This window comes from Moschus berezovskii, chromosome 1, assembly GCF_049115385.1.
Source record: "Moschus berezovskii isolate FMDL1 chromosome 1, NW_MosBer_1.0, whole genome shotgun sequence".
Taxonomy (NCBI): Eukaryota; Metazoa; Chordata; class Mammalia; order Artiodactyla; family Moschidae; genus Moschus; species Moschus berezovskii.
Window position 1 is genome coordinate 86,355,923 of NC_142460.1, and position 16,840 is coordinate 86,372,762.

General features: G+C 47.1%; 1 protein-coding gene across 1 annotated transcript in view; it reads right to left on the reverse strand.

Moving 5' to 3' along the window:
* Positions 1 to 10,516: 10,516 nt before the first annotated feature.
* GPR156 (G protein-coupled receptor 156) overlaps positions 10,517 to 16,840 on the reverse strand; it is an 84,676-nt gene continuing 78,352 nt past the window's right edge. Inside the window, exon 9 of the mRNA XM_055435212.2 lies at positions 10,517 to 13,326. Within this exon, the coding sequence (XP_055291187.2) occupies positions 11,995 to 13,326 (1,332 nt within the window). The 3' untranslated portion in view covers positions 10,517 to 11,994. The remainder of the gene's footprint in view (positions 13,327 to 16,840) is intronic.

A 16,840-nucleotide genomic window follows, 5' to 3' on the forward strand; every position in this document is an offset into this window, starting at 1 on the left:
TGAAAACTTGTTCACTCACATGCCTGGAACTTGACGCTGGCTTCTGACACTTATCTGAGTCTTTCAGCCAGAATGCCAACATGTGGCCTCTCCATGGGGCCTGAACTGTGTTCCAAAGGCAAGTGTTCAGAGAGCAAGAGCCGGGAAGATGCTCTTTTTTATGACCTAGCCCGGGAAGCCATGCAGCATCACTTGGACCACATTCTATTTGTTGAAGCGGTCACAAAGGCCCACTGAGGTTAAAGGGGAGGAAATAGAGACTCCACCTCTAGAGGGGATAGAGACAAGGTTCTGAAAGAGCATGTGGGATCAGGACCATCTGCCATGTGATGATTCAATTCTCCCACTAGTTTTCTAGGTTTTTTTTCTTTTTTCTACATTCAAGCCATTTCAAAATCCTCACTTATACAATAAACCCTGATGTTATTTGGGCTTCATTTGTTATGAAAACATTCACTAGCACAACCTCTGGTACTGAAATTTCATGGAGCATTCTAAAAGTCATCCAGATGATTCAGAACAAGCTAAAATTTATATTATCACTAAAATAAAGAGCCAAATTAAAAAAATAATCTCAGATCTAGGGGTTCTCTGAGAATATTTTCTCCATTTGAGAAACACTAATCCAAGACTTAGGCCACAGGGGAAAACAAATTCCTCCCAGTCTTTACAGGATCCAGTCCAACTTCCCAGAATGAAGGTCGAAAGTCCTGTAATCATAAGCTATGTGCATTTGCTGCAAAAGTCCTCTCCCCAGAACTCCCAGGGGAGGCTGCAATCCAAGGATTTGGTGTTGTTCCCTCAGAGACACTGCTAACAAGCCCCTCATTGTTTTTAACCATTTTCACTACCACTGTGGCGTTTCAGCAGACTCTTCACAGCAGCGTGGGGAAAAGGTTCTCTCCTTTAATATCAGTTGGAATCTGGATAGATATGCCTTAGCTTTCTGGATCATCTTCTAAAAGTCTTTCTTCGGGTTTGCTTGGTGTCCAACCTGGAGGACTAGACACTTGCTGCAGGTGGAAGAGAAAGCATGGGAACTGTTTCCTGCTTAACCATCTGACTTCTCTTCCTTGATGATCTGAATAAACAGATCTTAATAACACTGCCCATTCTGACAAAGCCTTGCTGAGATCTTCATTCAACAATTTCAGTGGTGGAAGAAGACATGGGAAGCATGTCTTCAGGTCTGGAAAACCCCCATTCAGGGAATCTGAGGTGGTTGGACTGAGATGCCATATCTGAAGTCCAGTGAGAATCAAGCAAGATGGCGGTAACAGCTCATACCTCTCTATGTATCTTCATTCTGGGTTGTTGGATGTTGAGCTTTTCACAGTTGGTCCAGGGACTGAGGATGAGAGGCCCAGTTGGTGTGGGGCTTTGGAGACCTTTACCAAGCAGCTGGAAGGGAAGTAGCAGTATATCCTGAAGGTGAGGAGATAATTGCAGCTGCTGCTAAGTCAACTTCAGTTGTGTTCGACTCTTTGTGACCCTATGGACCGTAGCCCACCAGGCTCCTCTGACCATGGGATTCTCCAGGCAAGAATACTGGAGTGGGTCGCCACGTCCTCCTCCAGGAGATCTTTCTGACCCAGAGATCAAACTTGGATCTCTTAGGTCTCCTTCATTAGCAGGTGTGTTCTTTACCACTAGTGCCACCTGGGAAGCCTGTGGAGACACTTGGTTGAAACTAATTTGCTGTTCCTATTGCATTTGGCGGAGAAGGCAATGGCAAGCCACTCCAGTACTCTTGCCTAAAAAATCCCATGGATGGAGGAGCCTGGTAGGTTGCAGTCCATGGGGTCGCTATGGGTCGGACACGACTGAGCGACTTCACTTTCACTTTTCACTTTCACACATTGGAGAAGGAAATGGCAACCCACTCCAGTGTTCTTGCCTGGAGAATCCCAGGGACAGGGGAGCCTGGTGGGCTTCCGTCTATGGGGTCACACAGAGTCGGACACGACTGAAGTGACTTAGCAGCAGCAGCAGCATTGCATTGCATTTGGTACCTGGGAGGCTCAGCTTTCTGAAAGCCCTCCCTTTCTGAAGGCCCTCCCTTTCTCTGGTATGTCTCGGTAAGGGGTCTCTGTCTGAAGATGCTTCCCCTCCTCCCCGCTGCTCAGTCCCCGACGGAGAGTCAGACCTTTCTGTGACTCATGTGGTTGCTGTAGAGATAATTCTGATGTCAGAAGCAGAGGCCATTGATTTGAGAGGAGGAAAGCAAAGACTATTCAGAAACAAGTCTCCTCTCATCATGCAAATACCCCTAATTAAGAAAGCCAGACAGATTCTGTGTCACAGAAACATAATTTCCTTTGACTTAGGGAGTTCCAGGAATTGCTGCAGGCTGTCAACCTTTCATGATTTTTTGGGGTACATGTCCTCATCTTCACTTTGAGTTTTCTTGAACAAAAATGAATTCAATCTGACAGTTGTGAAATACCTCATACATGCCAGGAGTGGTCCTAGTGACTTTAGAAATAGGTATGAACAACAAAGTTCCTACTCTCAAGAAATTTACAATGGAACAAATTAATCTTTAAGTGGTAAACCCTGGATGCTCTGTGGATCCTGGTAGAAAGCTGAAAACTTTGGACGCTGTTATGGGTTGAATTGAGCTTCTTAGGAGGCACTAGTGGTAAAGAACCCTCCTGCCAATGCAGGAGCCATTCTCTGAATGTCTTTATGTTCTGAGACATGAATTTGATCCCTGCATAGGGGAGATCCCCTGGAGGAGGGCATGGCAACCCACTCCAGTATTCTTGCTGGAGAATCCCATGGACAGAGTAGCCTGGTCGGCTACAGTTCATAGGGTCACAAAAAGTCAGACACAACTCAAGTGACTCAGCATGCACACATGCATATGTTGAACTGTGTTACTCCAAAATTTATATCTTGAAGTCCTAACCCCCGGTACCTCATATGTGACCTCATCTGGAGATAGAATCTTTACAGAGGGAATTAAGTTACAAGGAGGTCATTAGGGTACACACCAGGGAGAGAGGCCTGGAATAGATCTGTTACAACTCTCAGAAGGAATCAATCTTGCTGACATCCTGATTTTAGACCTCTAGTCTCCAGAACTGAGACAATAAATTTCTGTTTTTTAAGTCACCCAATCTGTAATACTTTGTCATCACAGCCCTAGCAAAATAATGTAGATACTCAGTGGCCCCCTTCCACTTTTGTACAAGCTGGTGAGGAAAACCCTGGATGGATGTGAATTAAATGTTTATAGAGATTGCATTTAACAGACATTTGAAAAATTCACTCATTCATTTATTCACCCATTTCCTATCTCTTTACCCCCCAGTTTATTTTTTTATTACACTTACCACTGTCTGAGAAATTTTACCTTTTGTTGACTTGTTTACTGTTTCTCCATCTGCTTCATGATAGAGATGCAATAAAGATTTTTTGAATAAGAACTTGCCCTCTCTTGTTCCCTTTCCTTTTTCTTTCCATTAATACTAAAGCACCTCTGACATCTACTGTGTACATAGCATTCCATGCTCATCCCTGTCAAAACATAAAGACATTCAGAGAATGGCTCTTGTCTTTGAGGAGTTTGTGATTTCAGATTCTTCAGAGGTGAAGAATATCCACATGAGGAGCTGCACTCCTCACTTGGGTGAGTGTAAGCTGGGCGACTGGGATCACTGCTGGAGCAGAGAGCGGGTTCCACGGGCTGAGATGTACGGGAAGGCTTCCCAGAGGAGGAGGGACCCACCCACAGGAGATGAAGGGATAGAAAAGGAGAGAGTAGGGGAGAAGAGACTATCTATAATCCATCTATCTTCCTAACCTGTATACTTAGGAAGGAGTCGGATTACTCCAGGACAGGAGTTGGGCCGATCATAATGACGCTCAGCTGGTAAAGAATCCGCCTGCAATGTGGGAGACCTGGGTTCAATCCCTGGGTTGGGAAGATCCCCTGGAGAAGGGAAAGGCTACTCACTCCTGTATTCTGGCCTGGAGAGTTCCACGGACTGTACAGTCCATGGGGTCACATCAGACACGACTGAGAGACTCTCACTTTCACTTTCTTTCAAGGGCAGAGATGGTGGCAGGACCCAGAAGCTTCTTTCTGGTATGGAGATCAGAGTCAAACCCAGGTGCTCTCAACTCTGACTGCACAAGAAAATCACTTAGGGAACTTAAATACTAATGTCAGACCCTCCCTTGCTACGGGATATCCTGGAAGTTACAGGCAGGTCTTCAGAGGAAATAAATCCTTTTAGAATGCAGATTGACAGCAGTGGCTTCGGCATGCAAGACCCAGGTCACTAGGCCCAATCATGATACTCCTGTAGTCCCAGAGTGACAGGGATAGCTGCTGGAAATACAACATCTGGCTGCATTCTCTGGTAGGGCCTCTTTTCCTGAGTGTAAAAGTACCTGCTTGTGACATCAGAAGACTCTGTTGACAGACCGGCATTCTGTTTCCAGTTCTCCACTATATTTTATGGTGGGAACAGTAGCTACAACAGTAGAAACAATCTGGCTTCCCTCTTTTTTTAGGACCCTCCAGCTTTCTGTAGGTGTTCATAGATGGGAACCATCCAGAGGAGAGGTTTTCACTGTTGCTGATTTTTGTTTGTTTGTTTTGAGGATGCTGGGGAAATTGCATCCAGAGTTTTCAAGGATCTTACTACTTGGGTCCTGTTAGCTTAATTTCTTCCAGCATTATCTGCAAGGTTCTATCATAATGCTTGGAATACAGTGGACTCTCAGCCAATGAGACAGCAGAGATCTTCTGAAATGCTAAACTTCAAGTACAGTCGTAGGGAAAAAAAGCTGTCAAATTCCTTTTTGTTTGCTCAAGATCCACTTGATACAAACAGAAAGGTGAGAACAAAGAGTTGATCAGTCTTCAAAATAAACCTAGAAATGCTGATTGAGATCTCTGAGGCACTGGGCACTGTACAAGATGTTGTGGGCATGCAATGATAAATCAGACATGGCTTTGACGTCTGATAATCTAGTTGGAGAGGCAAGAAATGAACGTGTGAAAAGTTAACAATGAAGGACTTATAGAACTGCCCAAGATTATAAATTCTGAGACCAGTTGGAACTGGTCAGGAGAACAAGAGGTCACTTCAGGCTGGGGTGCGTAGAAGGAGGGAGAGAGGGACTGGTATGAATAATTGTGAGTGTTGAGGAGGGTGCTGGCAAGCTCTGCTTACCATATAGTAAAGCCATTTGGTGGGAAACAGGAGGAGAGATTTAGGCAAGTTGAGAATGGGGGAAGGTAGAGCTCCATAAGGGAGGGCCTTGAATCCCAAACCAAGGTGAGAGACCATCTTGCAGGAAGTGGGAGCAATGAAAGTTTTTCAGCAAAGTGGAGGCTTGGGTTGAAGAGATTCCATGGCCCATGGCCAGTCTCCCCAGAAGCCCTGCATGCCTTCTAGTCATCATGGGGTTTTCTGCAATCCTTGTCCAGCATCATCTTTTTGTGTCACTTAGAGTGCACAACTCTTAAGAGAAAACTTTCAGTCTGGAGGACTGGGTTTGGTCTTTCTAAACAAGGGACTTGCTTATTTTCAGTATCATGTGTGTTTGGCATTGAAGTTCCTGAAGCGGGCAAAAGTGACTGGGTAGCTTTAGAAAGTTCCCTTCCAGCTTTCAAGACCCTGTTCAATGACTCAGCAATGGAGGGTTTTGCAATAGGCTTACAGAACCAGACAAGCTTGCTTTCCCTAAGGAAACCTTGGTGTCCTAAGAAAACCTCAGCCTAGGTCCCTGCCCTGCTGGGTTGAAATTCCTTCTGTTTTCTGGTAGCATGCATGGAGCACATGCTCTGGGGCATCCAAAAAGGGCTCTGGAATCACGTCAGATTTCAGTTAAACTTTGGCTCCATCTCTAACCAGCTAAGTTACTTTGGGTAAGTTACCTAACCTCTCCCAGTTAGTTTTCTCATCTGTAAAACAGAAATCATTAACTACTCTGTAGAGCTGTTTTAAGTCTTAATGAGAGAAGTATTAGTGACACAAAGTTTTGATGTTTTTGTTCAGTCACCAAGTCACGTGTGACTCTGCAACCCCATGGACTGCAACACACCAGGTTTCCCTGTCACGTAGTAGGTTCCTTGACACATACTAGGCTCCCTACATATTTTTTTTCTATTATAGAGGGCATAATATTCTGTAAATGAAAGTAAGCTGTCTTTTGGCTCCACCCTAAAAAAATCAGACTTCCTGACTTTCAACTGAACCTTTCCTTAGGCCTGCTCTAATATTTGAGTCCTGCGGGTGAATGTGTTCCCCACACACAGTGAGTCTGACCTGGAAGGGGTTCAGGGAAAAGTTTCTGTTGTCCTAGAAGTGGGCTGAACCAAAGGGCCATCTTTATGTTACCATATCTTTTTAGAAGACCCTTCCATTAGAAACAAATTGAATACAGGAATGGGGATTTTGGTATAAAGCAAGAAAACATATAGAGGCTTTTAAAATATAAAGCTGTATTTCCCAAACAACATTCTAAGACAAACATTTATATAATGTTTACTAGGTTCCAGGCATAGTTCAAATCAATAATTAACATTAATTTATTTAACCCTCATATTTATGTGCTGCTACTGCTAAGTCACTCCAGTCGTGTCCGACTCTGTGCGACCCCACAGACAGAAGCCCATCAGGCTCCCCCGTCCCTGGGATTCTCCAGGCAAGAACACTGGAGTGGGTTGCCATTTCCTTCTCCAAAGTGTGAAAGTGAAAAGTGAAAGTGAGGTCGCTCAGTCGTGTCCGACCCTTAGTGACCCCACGGACTGCAGCCTACCAGGCTCCTCCATCCATGGGATTTTCTAGGCAAGAGTACTGGAGTGGCTTGCCATTGCCTTCTCCGCATATTTATGTGAGGTAGGTGTTATTATCCCAGTTTACAGTTGGGGAAACTGAGCCACAAAGAAGTTAACCAACTTGCTGAAAGTCACACAGTCCCATGGATGACTCTAAGCCCTGGTAGATCATGGGGAAATTTACTGTACAAAAATTAGTGGAGAGCCCATTTAAAGGACTTCTTTTGAGAAAGGGTCCAGGCATCATCACAAAGCATTTAAACTTCAGTGAATCAACAGCACTTTTGTTTACTCCAGGTGAGATATCTAAGCCCTGCTTCCCAGGTGACCTTGGCTCTTGTGCATGGCCTCCCTGGGGTCCCCCTTGAGACAGTTCTGGCGAGGCCACTCTTGTCTTGATTTCTTTTGATGAACGCCTGCTGAGCATCAACGCATGCACCACAGTGCTGGGTGCTGGGGACACCAAGATAATTATAACAAGTGGCAGGCAGGTAGCTCACAATCTAGTACAGAAATGAATCATGGTTATCCACTGAAGAAAGGGCTCTGCAAGGACTTCCTGGCCTTCTTCATAGAAGTGGTCCCCACTTTTGCTCAGTTCAGACCAGAGCAGCTCGTTCACTTACAAGAGAGGCAATGTCTATGGACCAAGCTAAGCAGGTAACTTTTGTTCTTTACTTTCTTCCCTCCTTCACCCACTCCAGTATTCTTGCCTGGAGAATCCCATGGACAGAAGAGCCTGGCAGTCACAGGCTACCAGGGGTCAGTCACAAAGAGTCGGACCCGACTGAAGTGACTTAGCACACACTCTTCTTTGCTGTATCTCCCTCATCTCTGTTTTCTGGACTTCCTGTCCTCCTGCCCTCCTACCCTTCTCTTAGTCACCTACAGACATTTTCAGGGCCTTGCCCAAGTACTTATTCTCTGAGCTGACATGTCTTGCTAGTATATTTAGACATCCAAAGGTAGGTCAAAGAATGAAAAGGGTTGGAAAGTATTGACTCAGATCTTGTCAAGCACATAACAGATTATTTTGCATTATGACACTGACATTTCTTATCTCTTTATGACCTCCATGGTGAACTGAACATCCCAAGATGTTCCCTTAATCAAAGACAGTTTGGTGGGGGGATGCTAACATCAGAAATAATTGAGGGAGAAAGAGAGAAGAGTGGGTACTGCGAGTGAAGAAGAGCAAAGTTTGAGGACAATGAGTAACCTCTCTCCTGCTTTCACTCCCCAAGTTGCCATCTCTGCATTAGACTTCCCTTAACAAAGCCCAGATGGTGTTCCTGGGGAGAGTGCGGCAGCCAGAGAGAACAGAGACGCTGTTTTGTTTGGGGCTCTGAGAAAGGGGGAGAAGATGCTGAGAAAGATGAGCAGACTGTCCGCCTGCTAACACTGCATGTAACTTAGTTACAAGCATGGGAGGAAAGCATCTTTAAGAGAACACCTTTATTACAACAACCTTGTTTCTCTTCCATTAACTCCTGTCACTTTACCTCCCCTACCTCTAAGAGATTTAAAGTACTGTCATTTTCAGAATTCAGTCACTTCTGTGTGTTTCAGTGATGTTTCTTGCTCTTACCTCATTGAAAAGCAGTGAAGCCAGATGGCCCTGCCTCCCTTTCTGCTGCATCGCAAGATCCATTACAGGTTCTTTGCCTTCCTTTGTTTCCTTGCTTTCCTTGGTTTCATCCATTTATCTGCCCAGAAATCCATCCATCAAACATTTATTGTGTTCATAATTTGTGCAAAGCTCTCTGATGGCTACTCTAGAGGATACGAAGATGCAGAAGACACACTTAGAGCTTTTAGGAAATTGCAGTCTGTGAGGGAGACACATCTAAATATAATAAATACAGACACAGGAGAGATTTTTGTGCAACTTGCATTGACTTTTCTCTTTACCATTTTACAAGTGATACAGTTTGGTAAAAACATGCCTCTGACATCTGATGCCATTGTTTCTCCATCTATTTGCCATGAAGTGATGGGACCGGATGCCATGATCTTAGTTTTCTGAATGTTGAGCTTTAAGCCAACTTTTTCACTCTCCTCTTTCACTTTCACCAAGAGGCTCTTTAGTTCTTCAATTTCTGCCATAAGGGTGGTGTCATCTGCAATACTTTGGCCACTTAATGCAAAGAGCTGACTCATTTGAAAAGACCCTGATGCTGGGAAAGATTGAGGGCAGGAGAAGGGGACAACAGAGGATGAGATGGTTGGATGGCATCACCGACTCATTGGACATGAGTTTGGGTGGACTCTGGGAATTGGTGATGGACAGGGAGGCCTGGTGTGCTGCAGTCCATGGGGTCACAAAGAGTTGGATATGACTGAGCAACTGAACTGAACTGACATCTGATGCTCTATTTTCCTGAGCTCCGGGGAGGCCACACGATCCTTTAAGGAAAGAGAGTTTGACCTGGGCCAGAGAAAGGAGCAGACTTTGGGACTGGGATGGACACCTCCAGCCCCAAGATTTCAATCAGCAAAGCAATCTTTCTTAATTGGGTAAGAAACAGGCTGGCTCAATGCCAGACCTTGAGGCCAACAGAGACAGGCATAGTCCCAAAGACAGCAGCAGAGGCAATGTTTCCTTCCCCAGGATTTCTCTGCACCAAGTTTCTGCCCTTTCTTCAGGACTGTAACAATCAAGAGTTGGCCCAAAGTCAAGACACATACATCCCTTTAAGACCTTCATTGGGTTAGCTGCTCTTGAGTAAAAGATCCAAGGAAGGAGCTGGTGAGGAGTAGGGGTATGGTGGCACACAGTGTAAACAATAGATTTGGAGAGAGTATTTGGGGGCAGGGAGTTGTGGTGCCTGGCACACAGTTTTCCAGCCAAATGATAAATAAGAAAATTAGGATAAATTCTCCATCTTTTCAACAAAGTCTAGCAAGCGTTACAAAGTCAGTCTAGGTAAAATGTATGATAGAAGCTTCTTTACAACTACATTTGAAACATGGGCCCCCAAACACCTTTCTTCATTTAACTGGGGGATGTTGTTTTTACCTGAGGATGCTCAGGAAAGGCTGAGGAGAGCGTGAATGCTCTACCTGAACCTTGAGGGATGAGTAACTCACAAGGTGCACAGAAAAGAGAGAAATTCTAGATAGAAGAGGCATGGAGATATAGATGGGCTGGGATGGGGGAACTGACGGTGTAGGAGTGGAGAGAGTGAGAGGACTGCCGTGTCACACACTATGGAACAGTAGGCTGCTAGCGGTGACACGCTGGGGGAAAGGAGCTGAAGGAGGTAGAGCCCAGGCACAGGACCCCCAGTGGTGGAAAGAGTCAAGGGTCTCAGGTCTCCTACTCACAGGTGTTCCTCGGGTAGGAAGCTGCACATGGAAATGTCAGAGGAATCTTACCAGTGGAAGTGTGGTGGAAAATGCACTTGGATCCCATGGTAAGCCAACAGCAACTCTAAATGCTGCTTTGTTTCCACTCCTTTGGGTGCTTCAGTCTTATCTGTACCCCCTCCTCCCCAGCCTCAAACTACAATTTCTGAAGAGACTTGCCTCAAGAGCCATTTCTTTTATTAAGGCATCACTTGGACAGCATACAAACAGCACAAGCAGAAACTTCAAGCCCACACGCAGAATAAATTATGATATTTCTATTTAAAAGTGGACAACAGAAGAAGCTGTGTTACCAGGAGGGCCTCCTGGTACAGTGTCTGGAGACCCACAAGGTGTCAGCAGCCAACGAGAGTCCATGATAACATCTTCTGCAAGACATTTAGAGCCAAATGCTCCCCTCTGGATGTATCTATGAGGCCCATGCTCCTGCACACAAGCATGTGTACACATGCAGAGACACACACAGGTTAGGGGCAGGGAACAGCCTGTAAACAACTAGCTCAGCAATAAGTGAGGTGGACCCAGCTGTGTTTTCTCTGTGGCTCTGGCAGCCGACAAGACCCTGGTACTTATCTCTCACCAGCTCCTCGGCTGCTGTGGGAGGTGTGTGGTGGGCTGCTTACTGAGGCGAGGAGCCCAGTTTTGTCATCCTGGCCTGCAGGTTGAGCACACTGCAGCTTCCCACGCTACCTTTGCTGTCCAGCCTGCCACACTCTGCCTGCCACTCCCAGAGGAACAAGTGAAGACATGTGCCCCAGGGAAGTGTATGCACTTGGAATACTGTGAGCTGTGCCCAACTCCCACATGGGTCCCTCTCCAGCAGTGTGATGCTATGGAAGCCACCTCCGTCCTCTTAAGCCTCATAATCCCCACCTGTAAAATGGGGATGAGAGTACCTACTTCACGGGGTTATCATAAGCAATTACTGACATTTGATATTTCCAAGTACCATGCTAGACTCAAGGTAAATGTGCAAAATCTATTTTTTTTTCTTATCTTCTCCCCCATTTCTTCCTATTTTCCTGTTTTCTATTTCCAGGTCAATGTAGCCATCAGTGGTCATGTTGGCCCAGTTGACACTCTCTTGACCAACAGGGCCTCTCCAACCTCAACAGTGTACACTTCCCACTACTGCAAAACCGCACCACTGGCAGGGTCAAAGAAGAGGGGTGCCTCAGGTGCCACCCGAGCCCAGCAGAGAGATCCAGGCTGCCTGACTGTCTCATCAGTGATGGTGAGGTGCCACAATGGTGTGAAGACATGAACACAAAATAGAGATGTACAGGTGGCTCTGAGATGAGTCTGACTGGAAGCTGGGACTGAGAGGTGGTGCTGTTCACAAACTTGAGCAGAAACAAACCACCCCCTACCGAGAGTGGACCACCCAAGTCCATAGGAGATATTTTCCTAGCAGGTTGGCCACCAAAAAGCCAATTTGATGAATTACAGTCCACAATTCTGGTTCTGCAGAAATTTTCTTTCCACTTCTCCATCTGTCTGTCCACCCAGCCATCCATCTGGTATATATGGAGTTTTGTACATTACAGGCTGACCAGAACAGAAGACTCTTTGTGCTCATTTAAGACCTTTTTATCTAAAGAGTATCTTTTATGGGCACTCAGCTGGAGTCTCTTACAGGAATGCTGTGAGGTAGTAACAAAACAGGCAATATCCCTCTTTGTGTATATCAGGAAGTGCTCAAGGTACCATGGTGCTCAAATGAGCACAGGAACGTGGTAAGGGCACTGGTCTGTTCCCTGAAGGCCACAGCGGGCCATGCTATGGCTTATCCCGACAGAGCCCGAGGTTCAGACTTGCTCTGCTGTTCACACCAGTGTGGGTTTCAAATCATCTTTGAAGTTCACGATAGGCTTCGAGCGGGCCCACAGCTTTTCCCAGGAAGCCAGCGCCCCCGAAGTCTCAGGGTCGGTATCTGACGAGCCACTGTCACTGGAGTCAGAGGAGCTCTGGAAGCAGATCTCGCAGTAGGGCCGGTGGCAGCGGCAGAAGAGCTCGTCTGAGCTGCTGGATTCGGTGTCAAGGTAGCTACTTGGAGAAGACAGGGAGGGGCAGCCTGGGGACCCTGGGGGCTGCCGCGGCCCAGGCAGGTCGGGGGAGGCCCTGGATGGGCGTGGGGCAGCGGGACACAGCTTCCGGCCAGAACCGGAAGACTTTTGGGGAAAGGATGCGAGGCTCCGTTCGGCTGCCCGGCGCTCTGCCTGGCGCTGTGTGCGGCCCTCTAGGGCGCCTGGCTTGCCTCGAGGAGCAGGAAGTACTAAAGGATTCCCAGAAGAGGGTCTTGCTACCCTGTGATCAGCAGTTTGGGGGTCCAGGCAGGAGCTGTCCCTGTCCTGTACATTTTGCCCAGAAACGGCCCTGTTTACCCGATGCCCCACATAGGAGGGTACAGCCCCTAGAAAGTGTGAGCGAGCCTGCTGTGCCGCCCGCCTTCTCCTCACCATGGAGGGGCTGAAGCCCGGCTCCTTGGAGAAGGGCACCTTCTGGGGGCTGTGGGCAGCGTTGCTCTTCCAGGGCTGCTGGGGACAAGACAAGGCAGAGGGGAGGGGAGCCCCAGGGCCCAGGCCCAGATCCTGGAGGACTTCCTGAAGTTTCTCCCTGATCACTGAACTGACTCTTGACAGTTGCTCCGGGGGCCCCTCTGAGTTCTCTACCTGCCCGTGTCTCTGGGGAACAGAGCCTTCTTCACTTTGCATGAGACACTGGTGGAGGGCCATGGGTACCTGGTCTCTTCTTTCTGCAGTCTGGCTTTGCTCAGCCCATGGCTTCTGGTTGCAGCCCAAATGTAAAGGATTAGAAAGGTCTTTCAAGTCAGAAATTTCCTGCTTCTGCCCTGTGGAGGGGCTGGTGTCCTTCACAGGCCCCCTGAGGCCTTGTACACTTGAGGCCAGCACTGAGGTGCTCTGGGAGTCCTGGGTGGCTGCACTGGTATCATTCTGAGAGTCAGAGAGACATTCTGAAAGCCCTTGAGGTGCCAGACTATGGGCAGAGGCTGCGGCTAGGATGTCCTTGTGGTGGGAAGAGGCAGGTGGCACAGCCTCCTCTGGGAGGTCAGAGGAGCACCCTGCTGACATCAGTCTCACCAGCTTCTCTCTGGCATTGTTTACTTGTTCTTGCAGGCTTTCAATCACAGCATTTTTCTATAAAACAAAAGCAAAACCATCAACAAAAGATGCTGCTGAGGGTTTTCACAGTGTCTCCCATAGTGGAGAGATCTCAGTTTAAATCCATTTCTCCACATACTAGCTGGTGATCTTAGGCCCTGAGGAAGCACCTTCTTGAAGTGAAATGAGATGATGCATATAAAGGGTGTAGCACAATAAACTGACATACGTGCTCAGTAAAGATTAACTATCATTTATTGTTGTATGACCTTGATCCCCCCATATGTCCCCAAACTGTAGCACTGTGTGCAAGGAGAGATTGCGGTGGCGGGGAGGGCACAGTCTAGCTGCCTGCTGGCTGCTGTAGACCCTCTCAGAACTGAGGAGCGGTTCAGGTCACTCTGTAGAACCGCAATCTAAACAGTGTTTGGGATGGCCCATCTCTGGGTATATCAATCACACTTTTGCAAAATACAGATGACTTTGAGGCACCTGTGAAGGGGAGGAAGGACTGGGGAAACAAGCATCCAACCTCTTGCTAAATAGCCTAGAAAATGGGGAGAACATGGAAATGATAGATTCCTGGGCCAGTGTGACAAGACTGGAGCCAGGGATGGGGGTGGGGTTTAGGGTGGAGTGAGAATATCAGGTTGGTGTTATCACCTCCCTCCACTGACACATGGGGATGGGAGGCCAGCACTATCATGTGACACTATCAGCTGTTGGTATCTCCCAAAGAAGGGCAGGCATCAGAATTACTGGAGAAGCTGAGCTGCCTACCTGCTGCGTGGCTGTTAGTTGATAAACAGGCTGTACCTAGGATGCTGGCAGGTGACAGCTACAGAGATATGCTGTTCTAACTGCAGGACCATGGGGCACGAAGTAGGAGGAGGAGTAACGGCAGTGTGTGTGCCCTGAGAACCCTCTGGTGCTACAGCAGCTGATTGCCTAGTTCAGACCTGATGTCCACCTTCTGAAATTTGTTTGAAGGCAGTGGAGCAGGAAAGAGATCATCATGGGGAACTGATGTTCTTGGGGCAGATGACATGGCTGAGGATTTGGGGAAGGGTTTGTGGAAAATTCTGAAAGAGATGGGCATACCAGACTACCTGACCTGCCTCTTGAGAAATTTGTATGCAGGTCAGGAAGCAACAGTTAGAACTGGACATGGAACAACAGACTGGTTCCAAATAGGAAAAGGAGTATGTCAAGGCTGTATATTGTCACCCTGCTTATTTAACTTATATGCAGAGTACATCATGCGAAATGCTGGGCTGGAGGAAGCACAAGCTAGAATCAAGACTGCCGGGAGAAATATCAATAACCTCAGATATGCAGATGACACCACCCTTATGGCAGAAAGTGAAGAAGAACCAAAGAGCCTCTTGATGAAAGGGAAAGAGGAGACTGAAAAAGCTGGCTTAAAGCTCAACATTCAGAAAACTAAGATCATGGCATCTGGTCCCATCACTTCATGGCAAAAAGAGGGGGACAGTGGAAACAGTGGCTGACTTTATTTTGGGGGGCTCCAAAATCACTGCAGATGGTGATTGCAGTCATGAAATTAAAAGATGCTTACTCCTTGGAAGGAAAGTTATGACCAACCTAGACAGTGTATTAAAAAGCAGAGACATTACTTTGTCAACAAAGGTCTGTCTAGTCAAGGCTATGGTTTTTCCAGTGGTCATGTATGGATGTGAGAGTTGGCCTATAAAGAAAGCTGAGCACTGAAGAATTGATGCTTTTGAACTGTGGTGTTGGAGAAGACTCTTGAGAGTCTCTTGGACTGCAAGGAGATCCAACCAGTCCATCCTAAAGGAGATCAGTCCTGGGTGTTCATTGGAAGGACTAATGTTGAAGCTGAAACTCCAATACTTTGGCCATCTGATGCAAAGACCTGACTCATTTGAAAAGACCCTGATGCTGGGAAAGATTGAGGGCAGGAGGAGAAGGGAATGACAGAGGATGAGATGGTTGGATGGCATCACTGACCCAATGGACATGGGTTTGAGTGGACTCCGGGAGTTGGTGATGGACAGGGAGGCCTGGAGTGCTGCGGTTCATGGAGTCGCAAAGAGTTGGACATGACTGAGCGACTGAACTATTGCCATCCCCTTTAGAAGTTCAGGGTGAGTATTCAGATGTCCATTTATTGCAAGCATATGTTTCCCTGGTGACTCAGCTGGTAAAGAATCTGCCTGCAATGTGGGAAACCTGGGTACAATCCCTGGGTTGGGAAGATCCTCTGGAGAAGGGAATGGCTACCCACTCCAGTATTCTGGCCTGGAGAATTCCATGGACCATATAGTCCGTGGGGTTGCAAAAAGCTGGACACGACTAAGCGATTTTCACTCTATTGCAAGCATGCTCAGTTGCTCAGTCAAGTCTGATTCTTTGCGACCCCATGGAACTGTAGCCCACCAGGCTCCTCTTGTCTATGGGATTCTCAATGCAAGAATACTGGAATGGGTTGCCATGCCCTTCTCCAAGGGATCTTCCCAATCCAGGGATTGAACCTGTGACTCCTGCATTGCAAGCAGATTCTTTACCCACTGAGCCACCTGGGAAGCCCATTCTGGGGTCACACAGGGTCGGACACGACTGAAGTGACTTAGCAGCAGCAGCAGAAATAAAAGGGTGTTTCCCTTCTTTAGGATTCCTGACACAAGTCACGTATGGACAAACCTGTGGTTTCTTCTTGAGTAGATATGGTAGAGTTAACTACTGTATAGCACAGGGAATGCTACTCAGTTCTCTGTAGTGACCTAAATGGGAAGGAAATCTAAAAAAGCAGGGATATATTTATACGTATAGCAGATTCACTTTGTTGTATGGAAGAAACACAAACACATTATATAGCAACTGTACTCCAATAAAAATTAAGAAAGATATGGAAGAGTTGCCCAGAAGTGACTCTTTGAGGGAACAATAAATTAACTAGTCTGACAGTAGTCTTCTGCCAGCAACTCCAAGGTTGCTTGGACTTATGAGCCTGGCGGTGACTTATAAGCAGGCGGTGATTTTTCTGACTATGGTACTCCCAGTTTCATCCTGATTTAGTCTGCTTCTCTTATCCTCGGGAGAGAGTCCCGGACTGGTGAGCAACTGGTGAATAAGCGGAAGGACTTGCAGCAGAGCGCCTGCCTGCCTGTTTACCCTTTTCAGGAGCAGAGCAGTGAGGGCTGGGTGTTGTCGGGGAAACATAGGTGATTCAAGGACTTGCCAGAAGAAGAGTGGGTGAGTCATAGGAAGACATTCACTCAGGCTCTTCATGATAACTGGGTGGTGCCAGGTATCTCTCTGAGGGGGTGGCTGTGCCGGCTGCACTGGAGGTACCCCAACTCTCTTTCTTTTCACCAGCCCTTACTTGTGAAGCCCACCTTCCACATTCTCAGGCTGGCTTCAGGAGGCCTCTGCCACCTCACAGAGTTGGGAGGATGCCATCAGCTGATGACAACTGCCCCAGCAAGCAAACTGTGCTGCCTTCTTGTGCCTTATTTACAAATTCCTCAGTGTATGCTGTGGCATGTGCATGCTCATTTGTGTCTGA